The sequence below is a fragment of the Pleurodeles waltl genome, chromosome 5 (assembly GCF_031143425.1).
Source record: "Pleurodeles waltl isolate 20211129_DDA chromosome 5, aPleWal1.hap1.20221129, whole genome shotgun sequence".
NCBI lineage: Eukaryota > Metazoa > Chordata > Amphibia > Caudata > Salamandridae > Pleurodeles > Pleurodeles waltl.
Genome location: NC_090444.1, coordinates 229,237,325 through 229,264,573, shown reverse-complemented (window position 1 = coordinate 229,264,573; position 27,249 = coordinate 229,237,325). Strand labels below are relative to the sequence as shown.

Genomic DNA, 27,249 nt, shown 5'->3' with positions numbered 1-27,249 from the left:
TGAAAAAAAAAAGTTAGAACTTAACTTGGTGATGTGCAAATAATAATAAATTTTTCTGAAGCCTAATTTTCACAGATTGTTGATACGCTATATAGTTTTATCAGTAAAGCTGCAAGTTAGTGGGAAAGTTTTTGTACATTTTGTAGAAATGCACTGTCTGTAAATGACATTAAAATACCACATCATGCTGTAACTTATTAAAAGTGAGTTTTTAAAAGTAAACTGAGAAACACTCCCGCCCTGATGGCAAAGCTATTAGTAAACTAAGGGGCAAGTCATATGGACCTGGATCATGTCTGCCCTGTATGTGGGCTATATTTATTATACATGGAGAAAACGTTTAGAGTATTTAATCCATCAAAAGAGGACTTTTTTACAGCAGAAATGCTCTTCTTGCATATTTGAAGGTGCACTCATGTGAGGATCACAGAATTTGAGACCCGTTTCCGGGACAAGTACATTACAGTTAGGTCAAGTAGACTGTTCAAGCTACCCGACCTGCAGGTCTATTAACATTTTTATACTGTTTCGAGACCTGGGGTGTCTGCAAGATGAATACTATCTTGAGGAGCAGAGTCATCTTGACTTCAGTATTATGACCCAACCAGGAGAGGCCTTGCTCGACTAGGATTGTAGATCAGAGCGGATTCAACTCTGAAGGTCTGCATAACAACCACCCAGTGTTATCCCAGGTGTGGAAAACATTTTAAGTCCTAAATAGGGAACCCAGGAGTCCTCCCACAGGAAGGAAACTGATGCTCTAGGAGTAGCTTGTCCTGCTGTGTTATTATAAGTGCAGGTGATTTCTGGACACTCACTTTAAAGCCAGCTACTGTGACGAAAGTCTCCAATTCCAAATCAGCGCAGGCAGTGATGTTTCGGGTTGTGAGAGGGCGACCATGACATCATCTGCATACAGGGCTATCTTGTGTTCCTGTCAGCAAATAGTAATGTCGCAGATGTGCTGGAGTCTTCGGATACTCTCTGTTAGGGGCCCCTTGTAGAGGGCAAAGAGTAAAGGGAAGTGGGGGGGGGGGGCATCCCTGGGGTGTATCTCAAATGATAGGAAAGGCTTGCGAGGGTAGGCCATTGATCCTTACACGGGCCACTGGTCCAGTGTAGTTACACATTACCCAGCTCTTGAAGCCTGGGCTCTGACCTATCTTGTAGAGGACACACCACAGAAATGGCCAACGCACTTGGAAGAACCCTTTTTCAGTATCAATTGACATAAGGAGCATAGGGGTTCAAGAGTAATGTGCCTTTTCGATAAGGCGTAACTATTGTTTGGTGTTGTCACAGCATCCCCTTTCCGGTATGAATCCTGCCTGGTCTGGGTCAATTAGGCCTTGAATGAGCAAATTGAGACAGTTAGCAAGGATGCTTGTAAGAGTTCTGCGTTGATATTTAATAGGGAGATGGTATAGAAGTAAGAGCATTTTGTGGGGTATTTCCCTGGCTTGGCGATCACTGCCTCCCTCATGGACCCTGGGAGGGCACCCGTGGTCATGAAGGAGTTGTAGAGGCATACTAAATGGGGGAGCCATTTAGGTGGAGAATGCTTTGTAAATGCTCGGAGTGAAGCCATCTAGATCAGGGGCCTTTGCCAGTTGCAGTTATGTTATGGCTGAGAGAATCTCCTCTAAGCAGATGTCTGCTTCCAAAGTTTGTGCTTCTGGCCCTGGGAGTTGCATTATGGGATGGTGGCTAGATAGGACTCTGCGTCTGCAGAGATTACTGCGTCTACTGCACAAAAGGCTGGGTAGAAGTGCTCAAAGGCACGTGCAATATCATCTGTGTGTACCACGTGCCCTGCCTGGGATCGGATCTCTGATATCCGGTGTTTGTGGGTCTGGGCCCAGAGTATGTGAGCTTACGCTGCCCGGCTTTATTCACCCCTGTATAGCATTTCTGTTTTGTACGGCGGAGGGTGTATTCCACTCTGTCAGTGTTCAGAGCATTAACTTGCTTATAAGCTACTGTCAGCTTCTGAAGTTTCGCTGATTCGCGTGATTGCCGAGCTCAAGATTGGATACACGTAGGCGCCGGGTGGTTCACGTCGCGCCGAGTGCAGCGCGGAGCACGAACGCTGCCGAACGCGGCCGCTACTGCCACAACCGCTATTGCTGCTTTTGGGGGCCCGAGGAGAATTCTTGCCGGTCGGCTCACGCACGGAGCACGCGGCCTTTAGGGGGTCAGAGGATCTCTGTGCGCCCCGGCTGTGGGTTGGCATTCCGGCAGGACCAGGCGTAACCTGGGTGCTGGAGGAGCCGGAAAGCCAGAAGCCAGAGTCAAAGGGAGCCAGAAGGAGAAGGAGAAGGAGCCCTGCCGTCCCCCTGTGGACCCCTGTGACCTCCTGCAGCCCCTCCTGGAAAAGACGCTGAGCGGGAGAGCAGACCGGGTGAGGACTGACCGGGACTGACCGGGAGAGACCGGGTAAGCAGACTTCGTGGGGGGGGGGAGGGGGAGTCCATCCTGGCCATTGAACCCCTCTCCTGCTCCTGCTCCTCCCCTGCTCCTGCCCTCGGCTCCGGCATCGGTACTCAACCGCGCCACGTCGTCTCACCCAGCCTCACCCAGCCTCACCCAGCAACAGCTCTAGCCATAGCCCTAGTTGGCCCTAGCTGGCCTTTGGCCTTGGACTTGGACTGGGACTTGTCATTGTTGTTGGTGGTCTCTTCTAAAGACCAAGCAAGGAAGGAACCCAGTAAGGAACCAAGGAGCCAAGGGGAGTGGTGAACGGTGAGCAGTGAACGGTAACCGGAGGATGGTTGGGACAAGAGGAAAAACAAAGAAGGCTAGGGAGGCCAACAAGGCGCTCACTCACCTAGCGGATTCCCAAAGATCAGAGCAGGAGCTCAAAAGTCTACAAAGCCTAGGGTTAGACCAGAACCAGGATCAGGACCAGGACCAGGACCAGGACCCCAGAACCATCCAGCAATCCCAGGGGGGATTCGCAAACCTAGGTGAGGACACAGCAGACACAGCAGAGGGTGTCCAATTCGGGTCTCGCGCCAACAAAAGCGATTCCGAGCCAGGAGAAGAGTCAGGCGGGACATTAGAAGTGGTGACACTGCCTTGCTTGCCAGCCTATACTGACTCTGACGATATAGGGGGTGCCCTACCGAATGCAGGAGAAACTGTAGGCGAAACTGTGGGGGGCCTTCTAATTCCTCTGTGCAGGGGACATAAGTATACACCGACGCTCCCGGGCCCGGGTGGATCTACGGGAGTAAGGAAAACTAGACCAAAAACAAACACTATCACTAACTATTACAACCAAGTGAACTTGAACTCAGAACAGCCGCAAACGCAAAGTCCTAAAGCCAGTGGCCTCCGATCACAGCCATTGGGGGAAGTGGGTGGCTACAACATGGGGGGGGGGGGGTGAACTGGAGCTACCAGCGACCGGGCTCCAGGATACTCGCCCACTTCAGCAGCAACAGCAACCGGTTGGTTTATCGCAATTATTCTGCCCAATGAGTAATCCTCTTGGGGATGGTGAAGTGGAGTTAAATAACCCCCCAAAGTGGAGCAACTTTTCGGGAGAGCAAAGAAAAGGCAACGATTCACCTTATCCTGACCCCCAAACGGGACTATTGAACTCCGGGAATTTTTCACTAACATCCTCTCCACAATGTGCCCAAGCAGAATTCACAGCACTCCAAAATGTAATGGGTCCAGAAACAGACTGCTCACCATCTAAACAGACCCATAAAACCCCAGCGCCACAGCTTCACTGCGGAAGACAAATTGTTAAAACTAATTTAATGCTGGGCAGACTCAACAGTAGTTCTTTCAGTCTGGAGCTGTCCTCACTCGACAACTCCGTTATTGGCAACACAGACCCTCAACTAAACAGCATAACATCAGAAGATCTAAACTTCCTGGAAGGTAGTATAATCGGCCACAGAGGAAAGGAAGGTAAAAATCCAGAAGGTCAGATAACCAACGAACAAAGTGGAAATGGAGATGACCTCTCACTAGACCAACCAATTCTTAGTATCATGAAAGTTATATGTGCAACACTGGGCTCAATCGCAACAACGATCATGGCCCAGTCTCAAAAATTTGATGATCAACTTGAACTGACCAAACAACTTACATCCTCAATACAGTCTATAGATTACAGGATGGCCCTAGTAGAGGGCGTAATTAGGGAAAACCTGTTGCATCAAGCAGTGGCCGATAAAATGGACAAGTTGGATGGACAAGTTTGTGGACCACTGCTGGAAAAACTATTGGAAGTCCCAAAAGTAATCAAAGACATAATCGAAGACTGCAAACACAACCTTAAAAGCACACAGGGGTGCATTCACGAGCTAGGAAAAACAGAATCTAGTTTAATTGAAGGGCCAGCAGACAAAGAAAATATAGAAAGGCACTTCGGCCCAGGACGAGAGAACTATCCAGATGCAAAAAATCAGACACCTAAGAGGGAGAGAACAAATGGAAGTCCTGAATTTGGAAGCAAAGTCCCAAACACAGTAGAAAAAAGGCCTCCGGGTAAAAGGCCTCAACTAACAGGCAGATGGAAAAACACATGGAAGAAAGCTAGAGGAAAAAAAAAAGCACCAGCAGGAAAGGCCTTAAACATGTTACAACAGATAGGCCTAATAGGAGAAATCAGGAACACAGGTGATGAGAGCGCCCAACGTCAGTATAAAGATAAAAGCATTAAGTCGGAGAGTTTTGAGAAACCCACTGATAAAGTTTTTAACTTTATAAACAAAAATCCCGGATTATTGTGCGACAAAAGTTGCACTCACCATTCCCATATAAACCGCATACCCACTGGCCCCCAGGGGACACCAAGCATCTGGGCATGACTTAGACAAAGAAAGGTGGTCCGGAAAAGACCCTGGAACAAATCATGGGATAAACGAGGTAAATGATCCTCCAGCCAACGAACAACCCAAATGGAGCCCAGGAACATCCAAACCTAGCATTTGTATCGATAAGCACCTCCCAGCTACAAAAACTGAACATTTAGTTCAGGTACACTACTCAAACATAGTACAAGACCACTACGGAAAATGCCAGCAGCCTCCGAACTCCATTAGTGAGGGGGCAGAACAAGATAATAGCAAAGGCAAAAATAGAAGGGCAGAGACCCCAGAGTATATACGAAACGAACAAAGTATAAGAACAACCATGTGCGTGGACAACACAACAGCTCCAGTTCCCGCACCCCGGACAAAGGCAAAATATTGTTCTCAGGGCAGCCCTGGAAATTATAATCTCAGCAACCAGCCTGGGTGGATCACTGATTCGCCTGCACCATCGCGCCCAGCACTGGACCTGGAAACCAATGAAATTAAATCAAAGGAAAAAGGGACAATTGGCCTCCAAAAAGGCAACCCTACGAAGAACAAAGGAACAAAGAAGTGCAACTGGGGAGGGAAAAAGGCCAGGTAAATCGAACACCTACTAGTCGTGCCTATTTAGCTTGGGAAATAGGTGCAGGGTAGTGTAAACTGGGTTAGGCCTCGGGCTTTTATTAAATGGCTGGAAGGCAATGCAAGGCCCCAAATGACTCGTCCCATAATAAGACATTTTAAATATTAGACTCATAATGTTTTTCTAAAATAAGTTAAGTTTTTATGTAAATTATGGTCAAATCAGGTTTTACGATAATGCATGGTAAATTGGATACATTTTGGCACATGTTAAATCAAAAATTCAAGCATAGTTCCTTTTATTGAGATGTTTTATTTAATGTGATTTTTATTGAGTTCGAGGGATTGATATCTATTGTGTGATTATTGTTAAGGCCGGATAGGCTAATAACAAATAAATGGTAAAAAATGGCTACTGTCAGCTGTCTCTGAACTTCATGGGACCTGGCATGCTTATAGACGAATTTCAGGGCTCTAACTTGGCTCTCTAGGGAGGGATGTTTAGCTTTCCTAGTTAGGTTCAGCTGTGCTTAGATGGCTACGAGGGTCCCTCTTAGAACTGCTTTCATGGTTTCCCACAGCAGAGATATGGAGGTGTCTGGGGTATCATTTGTTTTCAGAAAGGTGTCTGTTTGTCTCAGAACTTTCGTGATTGTCGAGTCATATGACAGGAGGGTGTCACTGAGGCACCAAGATCTGTGAGCTGTGGTATGTCCTGGTACATGGAAAGATATTTAGATGGGAGTGTGATCGGAGAGCTATAATGCCCACCTCCATCTGTGTACAGGCCGCCAAAACGAAAGGAGAGGTGAGGAAATAGTCAATGAAGGCATATGTCTGGTGGGAGGCAGAGAAGAACGTGTAGTCCCTAGTTGTCAAATGTTGCACCCTCCACACATCCAAAAGGCCCACCTCTTACAACCAGCAAAAGTCTTCCGGTGTGAGGGAGCCGGTTTGTCCCACTCTCCGTGCTGGCATTTATGCAGTGTGGTGTCTCGGACGAGATTGAAGCCACCCCCCCCCCACATTATAATAACTGTGTCAGCTGAGAAGGTGACAAGACAGAGAGCTTTAAGGATGAGGTGCCTATAGGATGTCGAGAGTGAATATGCATTTGTGCACCGATATCCTGAGGACCAGTAGTCTCCCAGGAAGCTCCGCTTCAGTCTGCAAGATGCAGCCTTGAAATTTAGTGGCGAATAGGATTGCCACTCCTGTTCCTTTTGTGGACCGGGACAAGAAAAACTGCCTGTCAAGTCACTGGGATCTCATCTTTGGCCAGTGTTTCTTCAGGTGTGTCACCTGAGGTATGCATATACCGCAGTCCAAAGCTGAGACAATGTAAGCGTGCCAATCATTTCACTGATGCATTCAGCCCTTGAACATTGGAGCACAGGACCTTAACCATATGTATTGGGTAGGGTTGACTGTACAGGAGTGTGGTGAGGGACAATGCGTGTCCCTAAGTGGTGTTGGAGGTTTTGGGTGGACTGTTGATGGATGTAGTTGTGGGCTGAGGCATGGAGCACAGACTGTGTGTGCAAGGGGAGAAGGGGGACGCTCACCAACAGGGGTGTAACACATAACTGCACTGCTCCCTTCATGGGAGCAAGAAGTACTACTGGCTTGAGGGTTCTGGTGGCAAGTGGTAGTGTGAGCCTGGTGTAGGGGGTTATGTGCCCTCCACCAACCTGACGCTAACCAGTGATAACTCATACCTGTAGATCCAGACTCAGGAGACTGAAATTGTAGGTGCTGCGTTGAGGGGCCTTGCTATCTGGGACATCTTTCAGTGCCAGGGGCTGCAGAATGCCATTAAGATGGGGTTTAGTATCAAGTGGTGTTGTCTTGTTGGAGTTGTCCAAGTAGTTCTATGTATTCTGGGCCCTCTCACCAGCTAATGGTTTGTGAGCATTCCTTTTTGGGTTTGTGGTGTTTACTGCCACTCAGCCATGGCACAGGCTGCTCCTGTGGCTGTGTCGCTGGGCTGTCCTCCTCAGAGGGGTCTCCCAGTCCCAAGACAGAACAAGCTTCTTACGTGGTGTGTGCCACGAGGTGTTTCAGGGATCCAAACGAAAGTGTGGCAAAATGGGTGGCCCCATTCCTATTTAACTCTTCCTTGGCATCACTGCATTGTTCCAGGGTGTGTACCCGTTGACCCAGTTCCACCACCTTGTATTTCACATCCATGATTTGTGAGGCAACGTCGGCAGGAGCTGGTAGGGGAGGGCCGCACTTTTGGCCTGGTTGGTGGTCACGCCCCATTTCCCTGCCTCTGTGGACTCCCTGATTTCTACCTGCTGCTCCGTTTTTTTGGAGGATGTTTTGAGGAGCATGTCTTTGAGAGAGGCATCTTTTCTGGCTTTATGTACAGACACTGATGTGGTGTGTGGGAGGACACTGGGCAGTCACTTAGAGCGTCAGTAAGGGGTAAACGGATGTGGTCCCGCACCCCCAGGTGCCCCACTACTTGTCAGGTGGGGCTTGTTCTATTCTTTCCTGACCCAGTGATGCCTGACGGCTATTGGGGCAGTGACACAGGTGGCTGAGGAGAAATCCACAATTGTGCAGAAGCAGCCCTCATGCTTGTCCTGGGGGATGCAGCATCCGCTGCTCCTCACTTTCTCCCTGTGGCCCACCTTAGTCAAGGCCTTCAACCCCAAGTGTACATGTTGATCAGCTCTCACGAGTGGGGATGGAGGGACAGCTACGTGGGCTCAGTGCTGGCTGTGTGGGATGGTAATAAGCTCTTACCAGTGGTCATGCAGGCCATAGGTCATGCTGAAACTGGAGGCACCAACAAAGTATCCCACGGAGGAAGCTAGGTGATGTGGCCCGCTGCAGTCTGTTCTTTCAGCACTGGTTCACATTCAAGTCCACACACAGCCAGCGGTCATGCACTGGGAGGCCTTGCCCTCTGCGGTCAGTGGGAGCTAGTTGCTGGTGGGAGGCTGGCTCGGATCGTGAGGCTCTCGTTCAGAAGAGCACTTGTTGCGCCCTTTATGTAGACAGCTAGATCACGGGCCAGGTGGCAGTCGCACGGACACAGCTCAGCGTCAGCTAATGGTCTTTGGCAGGTGCCATGTTTGGATCCCACCCTGCAGTGAACAGTCCAATCTGCTGCAATCTTCCCCTTTTGGGGGATATACATGATCTCTCTGCCCCTTCAGGCACTTCCCCTACTGATCCAAACATCGGGCCCTGGTAAGGTGTCACTGGGGCTGCAGTTGGGCAGCAGAACTCCTACTCAGCTGCTATCTTGGCCATACCCTCTGCATTTGCATATTATGTATAGGTAAATATATTAGCAGGTACAGAATTAAACAAGCATTAAAGGAAAACATTAGTTAACACCTATATTAAGATAAAGTTTTTTTTTAATTGTTATCTTGCAAGGCTACTGTATTTTAACTTTTGGTATAAACATAAATTGATATAAATATGAACTGTATGTCTAGATTTTATCAGTGATAGGCAATGCACATTTTCTCATTCCCGTGGAAAGTACAAGTAGCATTAATTATATTGAGCAAGATTTACACTTCTTTTGTTGAACATTTTATAGGTTCAACTAAGGCTCGGAAATGTTGACATTCATTAAATTGTGTATGTGCATGTTATCACACACACACACACACACACACACACACACACACACACACACGATCAAAATCTCTGCAAAAAGTGATTGTATAAACAAAACACCAGGGAAAAAAAGTAGAAGCAAAACATAGACCTGAACAGCACATTGTGGTGGAAGGAAGTATATGCAGCAAAAACACAGGCAAGTTAACAACAATATTAGCAACCACTGTAACAAAATAAAAACAAAAAAACAAACTTAAGGGCCTGATTTAGACGCCAGGGGCTACTCCGTTGCAATGGTTGTTTTCTATGGTATTTAGATTTTGGCAGACATGTTTAATGTTGTATCAAACCCATCATTAAACTGAAATCTCTACAACAAGGAATACCTCCGATGAATTGTCAGAAGTACAACATGGGTAATAAAAACACTTGTCTTTCAACAGTCAAGAGATCATTCAAATTTATTTTGTGCTGTACATAAATTGTTATTTTCATTGTTTACAAGTAGTTCACAAAGTGTCTATCAAACTGATATCCTCTCTGCTATGGATATACTTTGTTATACATGAATGGACTATTACATACCAGAGGATTTTCACTGTGTTTGGAAGAGTCACTGTGGATACTACGGAACTGTTCTTGTAAAAAATGTGGATTTCTGAAAGAAAAAAAAGAAATACAAAAATAAAAGTCAACAAGTTTTATTGGTGGACAGTTGCAGTTCTCCAAAGGCTATGCACTTCTTCAGAGGTTAATCAACAAAAACCTTGTGAAGGACACCAGAGTCACTCTTGCCTTTCATAATGGCTCGATGAGTTGAGCTTGCTAGTGACCTCTGATTAACAGGTAATGAGTTTAAATGGAAACAGGGTCATCTCCACCCCTCCCCCTCACAAGATTGATAACTTAAGTGCCAGTAAACTGGACTGTAATAACATTTTATTTAAACAAACCTCAGAAATGGCAAAATCATAGCATTAAGTGCCATATAAAAACAAGCTTTTTCACAATAACGTATCCAGGTGCACAGTTATTTATTTCTTTTATTTTTGTCTTTGTAGTCAAAAGAAGTAGGCCTATGGTGCATCATATTTTTAAGAATACAGTTCTTCATACTGCTCTCGGAGCTTCTGCCTTGATACTCTCTAAAACTGTTAAAAGGCAGTAAACGATAATAAACGCTAATTCTTACAGCACCTAAAATATTAAACAGGTTCTTTGTGGCCAGGGTGCATATTTGTGAGATTATTCTTTTATTGAACCCACACATGGGTCAGGATTTAACACTTTAACGTACAAAATGCAGTAATGGTGGTAGAATGACTATCTGATTAAGAATTAGGTGGCTTAGGGTATTAGTGGAGTGTAATGTAATTTTAGATTTCCAGGTCTGGCCTTTTGGCTTACTAGTTGTTTGTGAGGATCTGAGCATGGAGGTTTATAATCAAGTACTGTAGTTGTAAAGGTTCTGTGTGTTGCTTGCAGTAAGTTAGGCACAGTAAGTGTTCAGCACCTCGCTGCTGTCCTTTTTGCTAGGCTGATACTGTTTAGCTACCTAATTGTTTTAGTCCCCCTGTAAGATGACAATCTGGGTAGATCCCTGCCTCTATCACAAAAGATACTATGAAACATAACATGGGAGCTGCATGATATATTATAGCCAGCAGCTATTTACAGCTACATTTTGAGTGCATGTCTCTAACACCTCCTCCATCATCACACCGCTAGATGCTGTGCATAACGACAAAATAAACTAATCTTTCTGGAGACCCATGCACAAAACCAGATCACACCCCACATAGAATCACAATAAATACAACACCGGCCACTACGCATTCCCCCTTTGTGTAGTGTGCTATCTGTCCGAATACGTGCTTTGGCACTACACAAGAGAGTGTTATATGAACACTAAAATAAAATATTTACAAGTATATATGCCAAGCAAACGTTTGTGATGTATATTTTGGAACCGTGAGTTCATACTTACTGAAAAAATGAAAACACTGCAGAATTGGGACCAGCAGCATAGTTTAGAGGGAAGATCCTTGATAACTAATAAAACACAGTAAAATGAAAATATAAAATTAGCTTCATACATGCAAGATTAATCCTCAACCTGCATATACAAAAATAACTTCCAATCATTTCAAAACACTATAACTTGACGAGCTAGATGTCTCATGCCTAAAAACAGGCATCAAAGCCAACTGAACAAGCATACTAAAATGCAAGACAACCATTGAAAATGATTATGGATAAATTACTATTTTCTTAAATATAGTACCTCACTAAGAAAAGGGTATCAAACAAAGGCTTATTTTTATTTAAGTTTATTACATATTAAACAAAAAAGAACCTTTCATCAGTAAAAAAAATGTATATATATAGATCTTCCTTAAAATCTTCAGATCAGATTCGTACAGTTTGCTGCTGATGTTTTTTTTTTGGGGGGGGGGGGGGTAATCAGCTTTGAGAAGCCTTGAGGACCATAGTCTTAAACTCACGTAAATTCTTGTGTACTTTAAAGCGTAGCACATGCATAATGCATAATTATTCGAAACTCACAACAGCCGTTCTAAGGGGGTGCATATGCTGAAATGAATGCCTACTCAAAATATTCAGGCCTAATGTATTATTTTACGCATTTAAAAACGCACTAATGTTGAAGAAAAGTAAGACTAATCCATGTATGTGAATTGAGAGGCCCCAAGATGACAATACAAATGAGAGCAAATTAAAGCACATATTAGGAAATCAAAGCACACACCCCTAATGAAGAAGTCAGCCAGGAGAAGTACTGTTTGCCACAAAATACACTACTCAAGATGTTAGTGACAAGCATGCTAAAGTTAGCACTAGTCAGCCATACAGAGTGTTATACATCATGGATAGGACAGTGCACACACTGGAAATGCGAAGGACTCAACACAATGAGGTGTAATAAAAGCAAATGTCTTTTCAGAAGAATTGTAAAATATATATATATATCTCAAGTCAGCAGATCTAGGAATAAAGAGGAATGACAACGGGTCATGTAAAATCACTCTGAAACAAAGGAAACGTGACCACTGTTAAAACTCTTCTCTGCAATAATGATCTAGAATGATAAAAATAAAGCACTAATGACTAACATAACACATATTGTAACACTTCAATTGTGAAACAATTACTTCAGTGAAAATCTGTTTAGTGTGTACGCTGTCACATTCCAACCAGTCAACAAACTAATTTTATTTTTGTGGACAAACTCCATCAAAGGAGTGTACAAACTTCTTGGGAGGTTATGATATATGAACACCTATAACCCAATTATAAGCATCAAGCATGAGCATGAGCATAAAGGAGGGATATCATTATGGTTGGTAGTGTGACGCAGAAAACCCAGAGCAGAGCATAGGCAACTTTACTCCCTAATCAATATAAAAAAGGTGTAAAGGTATAACTACAACCAATCATTCCACACTCTTTTGCCAAACTCCAGGGGCGGGCTATTTTGCTGTGGCTTTATTAGAAACAGGATGCAGAAAACAGAAAGGGTCTATAGTCCAATGTCAAACTTTTTAGCATGGCTGACAAGGGAACTGCAGAGGTTTTGAGTCCAGAGGTGATACTGGTTTGGTTCCAGAATGGATACGAAGCACACATCTCCAACTACTAAATCTTATGGCATCTCTGTCTACATCAAGGTAGTTATAGGGCTACACTACTGGCAACCCCATCCATTCAGCGAATCAGTGGCATCAGGGTTGGCATCTCAAAGCCAGGTCAGTCCAGAAGTCTGCTCCATGGACTATGCTTCCTTAATAAACACGTGCATAGGAATTTCACCATACCACTGTGTGTAAAAGACAGAATGTGTGTTATAGCAGCTTTACGCTACTAAACATTTTCCATATTTGCCTACTGTACTGTGTACATGCCCCTCTACTGCAACGTGGAAACCTAAACATTGGTATGGCAATTGGCACAGCTGGTATTGCATCAATTTACACAATGTCTCTGAAGGCAAGGGATCCTTCAGAAATGCCAGTTTTCAGGTACACCATTTGATAGCTTTTGATGCAAACATTATAAAGGGCTATTCTGTTTATAAATGACAGCTTTTACCTCAGAACTGCCCCAGCTGATAATCTTAAATTCCCTATTTGGTCTACGAAGTATGAGGAAGTAGGAAAGCATAAAACAGTATAGACAACATCATATGGCCATGTGAAACACTCTGTTAGGTCAGAGTTGTAAAACTTTTTTTTTTTTTTTAAACTTACAGGTGGAAGATCTTACGTTGATTAGAACACATAAAAGTCGAATACTGAAACCTTTTCGGACAGAACTACTAAGAATCAGACATACGGACATTAGATCAGCTCTTACCAAACTGTAGGTTGCGAGATGGTTTTTGAAGGGTTGCAAAAGTCCTGTTCTTCAGAAGGTGAATGAGCAACAAATAAACATTTCTTTACATTTTGCATGTATCTTGTCCCATTTGCTGTTCTTCAAAGACATAAGACAAATGTCAGGCTATGCCGTCTGACAAATTGATGCTTATAATCCTTTAACTTGGAGATTGGTGTTCACTTTCTTTCCCTCTGACTGCAAAGTGTAAGACTTTTTTAAGTGAATTATATGACAATCTTATTGGGCACAACGAGTGTGAAAGGAAAGGCTCCAGATGTCATTTTTTTATAGATACCAATAAATGAACTGTACACCCATTTCAGAAGTTAGGAAAGTAAAAATTAAGCACTTATTTAAAATTCTGAAGAGTGGTGGAAAAAGAGATTTTAATAGGATCAAACCAAACCAATACAATTTACGAAGTGCTGCACAAATTATAAATATCCAGAGAAACCTAATTTTCATATTATCATTTGTGTACTATATAGTTTTATCAGTAAAACTATGCTGTTCAAGTTCAGTTGCCATTTCAATGGAAAAGGTGCTGTCTCTAAATGACAGTGTGCTACCACACAATGCTTTAGTAATATATTTGACAGAGTTCTACAAAATGAACCATCAGCAACATACTACAACCATACCACTCTCTGCTGAATAAATTTGCTACACTTATGCTTTATGTTAAAGTGGGATTTTCCACAATACTGGTGACCTCAGTAATGGACCACTAATGTCAACACCCTCACTCAAAAAACAAAAACTGTTCCAGCGCCAGTGGTGCAAAGGCTTTGAAATATGCCCCCAGGGCCAGTTTAAAAAAAAAAAAAAAAATCCCTATTCACAACCAAGACTCCAAATAAACCTTCCAGCATTTTTAATACAGATCTTTACATCACAATGCTATTTCAACAGAGAATGTGCTCATAATATGTGATCATACACAATCATCCTAATTGTGTATGACTTTCACAGAGAAATTGAAAAATATGGATGTGGCCTAATGGTCAGAGGTGCCTATTTTGCATGCAAGGAACCAGGTACGAGTCTGGTGTCGGCTCAGCATCATTGGCTTGTGGAAAACGTTTTTGGGATTTATAGTTTGCGCATCAGTAATGACGAGTAAATATGTTTTTTTTTTTTTTACACATACACAACATTAACATAATTGCAACTAAAACAAACTTCCTGTGATGTGTACAATTGTGTTTATTAATGTGCTTTATTTCTGCCACATTTGAGTGTAAAAAGAGCATTTTAGACAAGATGCTGTATCTTTTAATCACCGTTATTGTTCCTACTGCACACATCCTCTTCCTACAGGCTCCACAGTACAGTCAAAATTGAAGTCATATTTGTTTATTTTCATTGGTTTATAATTTTGCTGGCGATGAGCTTTCTATACAGTGACCAGATGTCCGGATTTCCCTGGTCAGTCCCGGTTTTCAGGGGACTGTCACGGTGTCCCGACGCTTTTGCTAATTTTAAATAAAAGTCCTGGTTTTTAAGAGAAAGGTCAGGTCACTGTGTGATGCAGAACTAAAAGGTATGCTTTCCTTTCCACAAGCGCTGCTAAAGTATGAAATGATTTAATATCTGTTTCTACCTTGCAGCACGGCATAGCCTGATCCCAGCAGAGAGAGAGCGGGAAGGGGTGGGCAGGGGGAGCACCTCCTGCCATTGCTATTGTTAACATAGTCTTGTAAATGTGTGTGTGTACATATATGTACTTGTAAATGTGTGTGTATGTATATATATATATATATATATACATACATACACACACACACACACACACACAATTACAAGATTTACAATCCTACTGCACGCGCACACATCCACATATATGTATGTATATATGTAAGGAAATGCCACCTTGGCATGGTTACCCCCTGACTTTTTGCCTTTGCTGATGCCAAGTTATGATTTGAAAGTGTGCTGAGGCCTGCTAATCAGGCCCCAGCACCGGTGTTCTTTCCCTAACCTGTACCTTTGTTTCCACAATTGGCACACCCTGGCATCCAGGTAAGTCCCTTGTAACTGGTATCCCTGGTACAAAAGGGCCCTGATGCCAGGGAAGGTCTCTAAGGGCTGCAGCATGTCTTATGCCACCCTGGAGACCCTTCACTCAGCACAGACACACTGCTTGCCAGCGTGTGTGTGCTGGTGGGGAGAAAAATGACTAAGTCGACATGGCACTCCCCTCAGGGTGCCATGCCAACCTCACACTGCCTATGGCATAGATAAGTCACCCCTCTAGCAGGCCTTACAGCCCTAAGGCAGGGTGCACTATACCATAGGTGAGGGCATAGGTGCATGAGCACTATGCCCCTGCAGTATCTAAGCAAAACCTTAGACATTGTAAGTGCAGGGTAGCCATAAGAGTATATGTTCTGGGAGTCTGTCATACACGAATTCCACAGCACCATAATGGCTACACTGAAAACTGGGAAGTTTGGCATCAAACTTCTCAGTACAATAAATGCACACTGATGCCAGTGTACATTTTATTGTAAAATACACCCTAGAGGGCATCTTAGAGATGGCCCCTGAAACCATACCCGACTTCCAGTGTGGGCTGACTAGTTTTAGCAGCCTGCCACACACCAGACATGTTGCTGGCCACATGGGGAGAGTGCATTTGTCACTCTGTGGCTAGTAACAAAGCCTGTACTGGGTGGAGGTGCTTCTCACCTCCCCCTGCAGGAACTGTAACACCTGGCGGTGAGCCTCAAAGGCTCACCCCCTTTGTTACAGCACCCCAGGGCACTCCAGCTAGTGGAGTTGCCCGCCCCCTCCGGCCACGGCCCCCACTTTTGGCAGCAAGGCCGGAGGAGATAATGAGAAAAACAAGGAGGAGTCACTGGCCAGTCAGGACAGCCCCTAAGGTGTCCTGAGCTGAGGTGACTGACTTTTAGAAATCCTCCATCTTGCAGATGGAGGATTCCCCCAATAGGATTAGGGATGTGCCCCCCTCCCCTCAGGGAGGAGGCACAAAGAGGGTGTAGCCACCCTCAGGGCTAGTAGCCATTGGCTACTAACCCCCCCAGACCTAAACACACCCCTAAATCGAGTATTTAGGGGACCCCAGAACCTAGGAAAACAGATTCCTGCAACTTAAGACGAAGGAGGACTGCTGACAGGAAAGCCCTGCAGAGAAGACGGAGACACCAACTGCTTTGGCCCCAGCTCTACCGGCCTGTCTCCCCACTTCGAGAAAAACTGCAACAGCGACGCGTTCCACAGGGTCCAGCGACCTCTGAAGCCTCAGAGGACTACACTGCATCTAAAAGGACCAAGAACTCCCGAGGACAGCGGCTCTGCTCCAAAGAAGAAACATATTTGCAACAAAGAAGCAACTTTGAAAGAACACACGTTTCCCACCGGAAGCGTGAGACTTTGCACTCCGCACCCGACGCCCCCGGCTCGACTTGTGGAGAACCAACACTACAGGGAGGTCTCCCCGGTGACCAGAGTTGACCCCCCTGATCCCCCACAGCGACGCCTGCAGAGGGAATCCAGAGGCTTCCCCTGACCGCGACTGCCTGCTTCTAAGAACCCGACTCTTGGTAAGGACACTGCACCCGCAGCCCCCAGGACCTGAAGGATCTGACCTCCAGTGCAGGAGCGACCCCCAGGTGGTCCCCTCCCTTGCCCAGGTGGTGGCTACCCCGAGGAGCACTCCCCCCCACCCCTTGCCTGCCTGCTTCGTTGAAGAGACCCCTGGGTCTCCCACTGAACTCCATTGCAAACCCGACGCCTGTTTGCACACTGCACCCGACCGCTGAGGGTGTACTTTTTGTGCTGACTTGTGTCCCCCCCGGTGCCCTACAAAACCCCCCTGGTCTGGCCTCTGAAGACGCGGAACTTACCTGCTGGCAGACTGGAACCGGGGCACCCCCTTCTCCATTGAAGCCTATGTGTTTTGGGCACCACTTTGACCTTTGCACCTGACCGGCCCTAAGCTGCTGGTGTGGTAACTTTGGGGTTTCCCTGAACCCCCAACGGTGGGTTACCTTGGACCCAACTTTGAACCCTGTAGGTGGTTTACTTACCTGCAAAACTAACAAACACTTACCTCCCCCAGGAACTGTTGAAAATTGCAGTGTCCAGTTTTAAAATAGCTTATTGCCATTTGTGTGAAAACTGCATATGCTATTTTGCTAATTCAAAGTTCCTAAAGTTCCTAAGTGAAACACCGTTCATTTAAAGTATTGTTTGTAAATCTTGAACCTGTGGTTCTTAAAATAAACTAAGAAAATATATTTTTCTATATAAAAACCTATTGGCCTGGAATTTGTCTTTGAGTGTGTGTTCCTCATTGATTGCCTGTGTGTGTACAACAAATGCTTAACACTATCCTCTGATAAGCCTACTGCTCGACCACACTACCACAAAATAGAGCATTAGAATTCTCTCTTTTTGCCACTATCTTACTTCTAAGGGGAACCCTTGACTCTGTGCATGCTATTTCTTACTTTGAAATAGTACATACAGAGCCAACTTCCTACAAAAAAAAAATATATATATATCTATACACACACTCTTACAAGGCTACGCAAAACAAATGGGGCAGGTCAGATATAAAAGTAAGACTAAAGGATTTAGCCCTACTTGTATGTCTGACCTGTCTCGGTTTTTTGCTTCTCACAATCTGGTCACCCTAGCTTTCTATGGCGTGGATCTCAGATTGCAATAAGTCTCTAGTTTATTTATTCAGTGAGTGTTAAATGTTTCATATTTGTTTGAACATCTCCAGATTGCAATAGCACAGAGGGTTTCCTTGATAGCGACGAACTAGATTCCCAATCCCGACCTCGGCTGAACATTTCGTGAATCTGGGGAAATCTCTTAACCTCCTCGTGCAATATGTAACAACAGATTCTCTCGAACAGCGCCAGGTTCTCACTAAATAAAACTGCAAAAATAATAATTCCTAGCTCCTGTTTACCGAAAAGGGTCTAGGCACAGGTTAACACGAGGATTACAGAATAAAGCTGGATTCTATCGCGACACGTTACCAATGTTAATATAAGGTTCGTAAAACGCAGAGCAAATGTTTTAACACAGAAAGTTTCACTTCTATCGAGCTACCTAGTACCATATTCGTCAAGAACTATCATTTGGCTGAAGGAAACTGTTGCTAGGCACAACTCTGGCGTGATGGCGTTAGGCTGAACGGTACTTTCCCCATTCCAAGATGGCCGTCAAATTCGGGGACTAAAGAGGGCAAATACAAAAGAGCTGTTTTCATACCGCTGGAAAGAAGGAACGTTTCATTATTTCTTATTTGAGACTTATGAAGGGAGGAACTGCTGCATTCTCACCTGCTGCCGCGGTAGGAGTCCCCAAAGCAATATTCTACCCACCGGGGCAAACATCTTTTACACGGTGCTGCTGACAACCGGGGTCTGCTTCCGGATCATGGAACAAACTCTTCCGGTGTTAGGATTGTCTTTCAACCAGGTCACTGCAGCTGGTGCACTAGTATTATTACTGCAACGCAAGAGTAAATCGCTCCACTAATGTCTATCTTAGAGATAAAAACCATAGACAACTTTCTTCCGAAACTTTTCTAAAAGGAAAGAAAAAGGAAAGAAAAATACATTTCCCTTGGAAAAGTCATGCTGGAGAACCTCGTATAATAAATAGAATGAAGACTTCTAGTAAAAATAGTTATTCATCATTAGATCTCCCAGATCTAATCTGAAAGGGGGAACACGTTAAAGCCTTATGTTTACTAAAGACAGGAGACGTGTAGTACAGTGGCTGGGTCACGCACATGGAAGAAGAGCTCCAAGACACGGTTGTGAAAAGAACTAGAGTGCTGACTTTGTATTGTGACACTGACGCTATGAAGCCATCGCAATCTGCGTTTCGACCTGCCACTTTCTTATGCTGCAGTACAATGGATGTGTATTTACAAGCGTGTTGTTGTGCTTGCTGTTATTGGTTGTAAAAATAGACGCTGAACAAGAATCTCTCGTGAAAGTAGTCTCGTTTTTTTGCCTTAATAGCTTTTATATTTTAATAAGCGTAATATAGACATTATATATATATAACTCCTTGTACCCTAACGTTGGACTTTCAGTTGCCACAGGCAGCTAGACCCCGCAATGTGTTCTCCAAGTCCTTGAAAGTAAACTGGTACTACATCTTCAGACAGGAGACATGCAACGACAATATAGCCGCCATCTTACAGTTGGCTAGAGTCATGTGTTGCTAGATTTGGAGACCATGGCCAATTGGGCTGATCCCCAAGGTATCATGGCCGCCTCCTAGTCTAGCGTGGTTGTGGAAGTTCGTGTTTATTTTGCTGCCTTCAGTAACTGCCAATGCGTCTCAGATAATTTGGGTCTGGCAGCTGGCTTACGGGAGAGTCGCTATGGGCAAGAGAAGGAACGACAAGCAACTGATCAATAGCCTGAGTAAGAAGCAGAAGAAACATCTAATTGAGTTCGGAGAGCAGCATCCCTTTTATGACAAGTAAGTGTCCTACCATCTTTCCGCAACTGGAGATTTTTCCTAATTGTTCGCGTTATTTCCATTCATAGCGTTGCATCGGAGTAGGAAGTGTGGGTGGCGAGGAGGATGTATTCCCCCTCCCCACAGATTTTGGAGGGGGGCGAAATATTTTCTCCTTTCATTCTATTATTCATAGGGCTATTAGCGTGCAAAAGCGCTACTTATAATAGCTCTGCACTGACCTGCCTCCAATCTGATGGTTACAGAATGAAGGTGAGCCAGGTGGCCCCCTACGCCCCCTTTTGTTCTGTTTACAGCTATGGGCATTAAGGGCACATGGAAACAAAGGGAGTCAGGAGGAGAAAAGAGTTTTTGAATATTGCTGTCTGCATCCTTGGCCCTATCCTCACCTGCTACCTTAAAGAGGAGCGCTGCAGGACTGCTTGAAGAGGAGCTGCAGGACAATGAGGAAGATCTAAAGAGGAAACCGAGTCCCACTCAGCCTGACGCCTGCAGACTAGAAAGGAGACTCTGTGAAACGCAATATTTGTATTTTCCTAAGATTACACCAGTTCGTGAAACAGGGAAGTCCAGATTGAGCCCAGATTTGACCTTTTCATACTACGCAATTTAGCTATTAGAAGGGTTTCTTTTTCTAACATTGATGCTTAATGTTTTTTTTATCTAGGTGATGAAGGGTTTGATTACAGCATGGCTAACTGGGAGAAGCCATATTTCATTTTGGGCTGTTAAGCCTAGCGTTATTATTTATGTTGTTGTTATCATTACATACTTAAGCATATTGAAGTATATTATCATTTCTCTGTCTATCTTTTTTTCATTCTACTCTGAAACTATCTACCCTATGCCACTGCACCCTGCAACACTTTTCTCCACTGTGCTACTCTATGCCACTGCTATCTACCCTGTACCACTCTACTCTACAGTACTCTACACTACGCCACTGCAAGCTATGCTATTCTACTCTAACCAGTGTATGCTACACCCCTGCACTCTACGCAGTGCACTCATAACCATTTTACTCAAATCAATGCACACTATACCACTGCACTCTATGCCAATCTACTCTGCACCACAGCACTCCAGGCCATTGCTCCACTCTGTAACTCCATATACACCACTCAATTCCACTTTACTGCACTCTATGCCACTCCCCGCCACTCTATGCCACTTCAATCTACGATACTCAACTCCACGCCACTCCACAACCCTCTATGCCACTCCCCTATACAACAATGCACTATGCTCAACCGCACTCTAACCAACTCTCTCTATGCCACTTCACTCTTCTTTACGCCTTTCCACTCTAAAACACTCCACTTTACTACACTCTGACACTACTCCACTCTACTAATACTTTATGGCATTGGCGCTTGAGTTGAGATTCATGTATCGATTGATTGCTTTCTCACTCATGTGGGACATGAGTCAGATTTATCATGGCCTTTTTGGTTACAAGCACTCAGTAACCCTTTTATCTAAAGCTTAACTAAGGCTGAGGATGATCCTGAGACTTGTCTAGGGGATCGAAACATCGTCAGCCAAAGTGCCTTGACTTGAATTTGTTATATTGTATATAAGTTGGCATAAGCATAGGTACTATGATCTAATGGCTTCTTGATTCACTATTTGAGTCATTCATGTAAAAGCCGGTGTATGAAAGCTTGTAAATCATTATTGTGGATACTAACTTCTGTGCTACAAGGGTTACTTTTTACATTTTTCTTGTAATTGTTGACATTGGGTCATCCAGACAACTTGTGTAATGCCCAGTTACCAAAGTCTTTCTCGATTTCCTCTGTTTATGTTTTCCCACTACCTTTTGATCTTTTATATTTTGATTGAATAAATGCACAAAATCTTCCATTTGGATACTACTTTAATATCATTGTTTATTGGAGTAGTGTTGCATTTTACTCAAGGGACCTCCTGTTCCTTTAGAGTTAGTTTACTACTCCATTCTAGGACACTCTACTTATTCCATGACAGTACACCACACCAGTCGATGACACATCATTCTCCTTTACGCCATTAACTTTTAGCCATGCTGAATAGTAATCTTACTACTGTATAGCATGGCTAAAACACATTGGCAAAGGCAATAGATCTTGCATAGGCGAGACCTATTGGCTTTGGCAATGCTTGTTTGTAAGGTATGAACTTCGAGGTGACTTGCAATATCCTTATGTATGCAGGGGTATTTTACCCCATATAATACATGGTCACACCATCAACTTTCCCACAAACCACTTAAAATGTTAGTGCATAGCTTCTGTCATTGCAACTTATTAAAATAGAGCAGAAGAAAGAAAATCAACATTCTATTCATTGCTTTAAATAGCTGAATTAATTATGCTTTCTGACCTGATCTGCCTTTCACCTTGGCTGCTAGCTCTGGCAGAGGGCATTGTGATGTCAGAACTCTACTGTAATAACCTTATAATAGTCATTTTCTGATGTCTTTTCTTTATAATTAGTGAATGTCTTCGTTATATACAGTGACTTGGTGAATCACAAACAGCTGATTCTAAAAAAAATTAGTGACTGCAGTTTATACAGGGATTAAAGAATCCCATGTTTCTATAGCCTGTAACTCCAAGAGATTCTTCAGTTGAAATGCATCCAGTTATGACTGATGTGCAGCTGAGCTGCCCAAGATCTCACACAGGAGTAGAAGTGTTATTAGTGGGTTTCTGAGCACACTCTACAACTGCTGTACCTAATCACTTTTGATATCTCCAGTGCGGTTCCAATTGGCATGAGGCGAGGGGCAAAATGATGGGTGTGGGGTGCAAAGGGTATGTTCTTCTCTATTTTTGTTTTTTTGTTGTTTTTTTTACCTTTCTACCGTTATTTGCTTGGTTCACGAAGATGCAAGGTTAATCAACATGTTATTTTCACATTTTAGCTTATTACTGTGTGAATGTAAATAACAATAAAAGATACTTTCAGACTGTGACAACATACCTTCGTTCTCCGTATTTCACTTCTAATATATATTATTGTGTACATTTATCGGAGCCTGTAGTTTGCAAACAACAAGTGATATTTATGGGGACGAGTGAAAAGTCCCTTAGGCTTTCCCTGTCTCCTCCCCCAGAAATGTATTGTCTCGTATGCCCCTGTATTGTTGAGTTGCTAACTTTTGTATTTATTGAGGTCAGATGTTTAAATGTTGAAATGGATTCAGAACACAAGTGGCAAAAATACCTGGGCACTAATTAACATAACGATACTAGGTCACCAACGACACTGCTTTCCAGTCCTGTGTTTCTGTGTGAAAAACCACAATAAATTGAACTATATTTCTAGATTTGGTAGCTTTGTAAAAAGAAATACTGGGTTGGAATGCAATGTTGTGAACTGGAGCGATGTTGTAATTTTACACTGAGGAATGTAATTTTAGCATGGCCAGCGTTGGTACATCTCACAGGTCTTTTGTGCATGCATGGTCATTGTAGTATGAGTTTTGTTTTAATGTTTTTTGCATAATGATTGTATTAGTACAGTACTAACGTTGTTGGAATCTGGAATGTGACTAAAGTTGAGAATTGTAGGTTGAATGTGTGTATAAATGTTGGTGATGAGTGGATATTTGAATGTGAGTGTACTTGGATGCAGACTAGGGGGTTAATGAATTGGTTGTGTTCCTGTTGCTTCATGCATCTGCACTAATACACAGTACCTACCTCAACTCAGTATGCAGAGTTTCTTTTCCTTGTCACAGGAGCTACAGGAGTGATTTTAATTGCAAGTGTTAAAAATGGGGTCTCTAGTTGGCAGTGGTTTGCACCCTGTCCAAGTAGGAACTCTCACTCTAGTCAGGGTAAGGGAGCCGCACAGCTGAGCTAACCCCTGCTTACTCCCTTGGTAGCTTGGCATGAGCAGTCAGGCTTATCGCAGAGGCAATGTGTAAAGTATTTGTACACACACTCACACAGTAACACAGTGAAAACAATACAAATGTACTCTACACCGGTTTAGAAAAATGTCCAATATTTATCTGCATAAACAAGACCAAAATGACATATACATGAGAAAAGATAACACTTTTAAAAGATTAAATGCATTTGTAGTTCCTTGAAATCAATGACTGGGTGCTTGACCGAGACAAAGTACCTGAGATGCGTCAAAAACAAAGGCGATGTGGGTCCTGGGGAGGTGATGGGTCGAAAGAGCCAGAGATGCATTGGTTTCTTACTGTTGCAGGGGTGGGGGTGATGCATCAGTTCCTTACTGCCAGAGGAAAAGGGGGGGAATGGTGTATTGTTCGCGACACAGAGCATCAGTTCCTTACTGTGGTGCTGTGTTTGAAGAAGATGGTGCCCGGGGACAGTGCGTCGGTGATGCATCGGAAGTCAAGTCACGATGCGTCGATCTCACAGCGTTGAAGCAGGCGGTGCATCAGAGTCAGGGTGGTGCGTCACGGACTTCTGTGATGCGGTGCTCAAAACTCATGCAGCAGTGGTTATTCTGCTGTGCTGTGATGGAAAGCTGGAGCCTGCGTTGAAAACCGTGGTCGTTGCCTCAAGTGGGACTGCGCTCCCGTGCAGACAGTAGCAATGCTTCAAATCCTTCCACAGATGCGCCGGTTCGAAATGATGCCGTGAGTCTATGCATGGATTTTCTCTTTGTAGCACCAAAACCTCCTTCAAGGGCCCAGACTGGATTTGGCACCACTTGTCAGGATAGTGTAATGATACTTATGTTTTGACCACTGGCTCCACGTTGCACTTAGCCTAGCATCACACCGTCACATTAGTGACCATCAACTTAATTTTGCCTATTGACTTTATTTTAGCCTTAGCCATCGCCACGTTAAAAGCTGCAAGTAGTTTTCCACATTGTACAATGTGCTCATGTTTTTATTTTTAGTGTTCTTTACCACGAAAGGCGTAGGCTGATTAGAATGCACTAAGATGGCAGGCAACGGTCTTGTTTTGCAGGGGCATCTTGGGATTGTGGCCAAGTCCCGACATGTTCTTTTCAAAGCTGGCCTAAAGCAATCAGCATTTTTTGAATAATAAACGTCTGCAGTGAAAGGGAGGTTCTAGAATTTTCCTCTTTTGTTTGTTCAAAGTATAAGAGGCCGAGACCTGATAGACCTGGGACCGAGAGTGATTCAGATCTCAGACATGCCCAGGACGCTGGGGTGTGTCATCCTTCCCGTGAGGATTATTGATCGCTCTCTCCTCAATCGATTCTGGGATCTGGCGATCTGATGCTGATAGGAGGGAGATGAAGCAAGGGTGCCTGTGCCTCATGGTGATGCATATTTTTTTAATTCATTATTTGCTTTGCATTATAATATAGATACATATATTTGCTGTGTATATTGCAGTAGAAATTCATTTGTGCATGTTTTCATTTCATTGCTGTGACCATTTTTAAACGTGTGCTTTCAGCATGCTAATCTCCTTTTACCAACCTTGTGAAGTGAAATAATAAATGTCTTCTTCAGACGAAGAAGTGCATTCCAGAGAGTTTTGTCAGTGCATGCGTGTTTCAGCTCGGTCATTAGTAAAGTAAAACAGACAGGGCTGTCAGCAGAGGAGCCCCGGTGCTGGTAGATGAAGTCTCTGATGTCCCTGAGACTTCTTAACAGGAGACAAGTTCAACTCAAGCCCTTGGCGAACCTTGGAAAGCAGGATGTAGGAAGCAAAGTTCAGTTCTTTCACTCCCCAGGACAGAAGCTGCAAACAGCAGGCCAGAACAACAAAGCAACGGGCAGAGTGGTAGTCCCTCCTACAGCATCCAGCTCTTCTTCATGGCAGAATGTCCTCAGTACAGAAGTGTTCTAACTTTGTGGTGTCAGAGGTCCAGTACTTATACCCATTTCTGTCTTTGAAGTAAGCAAACTCCAAAGAGAAGTCTTTGTAGTGCACAAGACCCTGCCTCTCCCTGCCCTGGCCGCAGACACACTTTGGAGGGTTGGAGACTGTTTTGTGTGAGGGCAGGCACAGCCCTATTCAGGTGCAAGTGTTGGCTTCTCCCACCACTCTAGCTCAGAAGACCCACTAGGAAATGCAGGGCACACCTCTGCTGCCTTTATGTTACTGTTGAGTTAATTCCCAAACAGCCCAACTGTCATCCTGACCCAGACATGTGTTCCACAGACAGACAGAGGCACACAATAGTTAGGCAAGAAAATGCCTACTTTCTAAAATTTTAAAACCAACTTCACCAAAATTTGTATTTTTAAATTGTGAGCTCAGAGACCCCAAACTCCACATCTCTACCGGCTCCCAATTGGAAATTACACTTAAAAGATATTTCAAGGCAATCCCCATGTTATCCTATGGAAGAGAGAGGCCTTGCAAAAGTGAAAAACACATTTAGCAGTATTTCACTTTCTGGATATGTTTATTACACCAATACATGTCCTACCTTTTAAATACACTTCACCCTGCTCAAGGGGCTGCCTTGGGCCTTACCTTAGGGTTGACTTGCATATAGTAAAAGGGACGTTTTGGGCCTGGCATATGTGTGCACTTACCAGATCAAAATTGCAGTTTAAAACTGCACACACAGACACTGCAGTGGCAGGTTTGAGACATGTTTACAGGGCTACTTATGTTGATGGCACAATCAGTGCTGCAGGCCCACTAGTAGCATTTAATTTACAGGCCATGGGCACACACAGTTCACTTTACTAGGGATGTACTAGTAAATCAGATATGACAATCATGGAGAAACCAATCACCAATATATTTTAGACAGAGAGCATATGCACTTTAGCACTGGTTAGCAGTCGTAAAGTACCCAGAGTCCTAAAGCCAACACAAACAGGTCAGAAAAAATAGGATGAAGAAGGTGAAATGTTTGGGGATAACCCTACCAAAAGGGCTAGGCCCAGCAGCAAGCAACCATAGACTGAAGTGCTATACTTCATCTTTATTTAACTGATTGTAATGCGTTAGGAGAAGCAATTTAGAGTTGCAGCTGTTTGGATGGAATGCCACATCATGCTTGCTGTCACTCAGCGGTATAGCTTGATGCATTAGGTAAGAAGGCTAGCTGACTTAAACCACTCAAATATTGTTAATGGAGATATTGAAAGAATGGGCAGAGGAGGGAAGCAATGATCCGCTTTAGCTTGTGTGCCCTAGCTAAAAACTCAATAGAGCTGTGAGAGGTGAGCAGCTATATTGTCGCTTTGTGGACTTTTGCTTGGCTTTCAATACTTTTGATCGGACCCTATTGTGGGAAGCCCTAAGACATTAGGAAATACCATATGACTTACTCTTAATTCTACAGCAAATAGACAGAGAAAATTGGGTACCATTTTAATTAGATACTGATGAGTCTCTTTCAGGAAGAACATATATCAAGAACGCCCTTAGGCAAGGCTATTTTCAGGCCCCATTGTTCTCCTTATTATTAG

At 43.9% G+C, this 27,249-nt stretch overlaps 2 protein-coding genes across 2 annotated transcripts in view; one reads left to right on the top strand and one right to left on the bottom strand.

The window, feature by feature from the left end:
* Positions 1–18,855, bottom strand: part of MRPS10 (mitochondrial ribosomal protein S10) — a 75,297-nt gene extending 56,442 nt beyond the window's left edge. The window contains exons 1-3 of the mRNA XM_069233960.1: positions 18,707–18,855; positions 10,975–11,039; positions 9,573–9,645 (exon numbers count right to left, since the gene is read on the bottom strand). Coding sequence (XP_069090061.1) covers positions 9,573–9,645; positions 10,975–11,039; positions 18,707–18,760 — 192 coding nt within the window. The 5' untranslated portion in view covers positions 18,761–18,855. The remainder of the gene's footprint in view (positions 1–9,572; positions 9,646–10,974; positions 11,040–18,706) is intronic.
* Positions 18,856–19,615: 760 nt separating this feature from the next.
* The window catches only part of UTP25 (UTP25 small subunit processome component), a 180,849-nt gene continuing 173,215 nt past the window's right edge, over positions 19,616–27,249 (top strand). Inside the window, exon 1 of the mRNA XM_069233959.1 lies at positions 19,616–19,865. Within this exon, the coding sequence (XP_069090060.1) occupies positions 19,765–19,865 (101 nt within the window). The 5' untranslated portion in view covers positions 19,616–19,764. The remainder of the gene's footprint in view (positions 19,866–27,249) is intronic.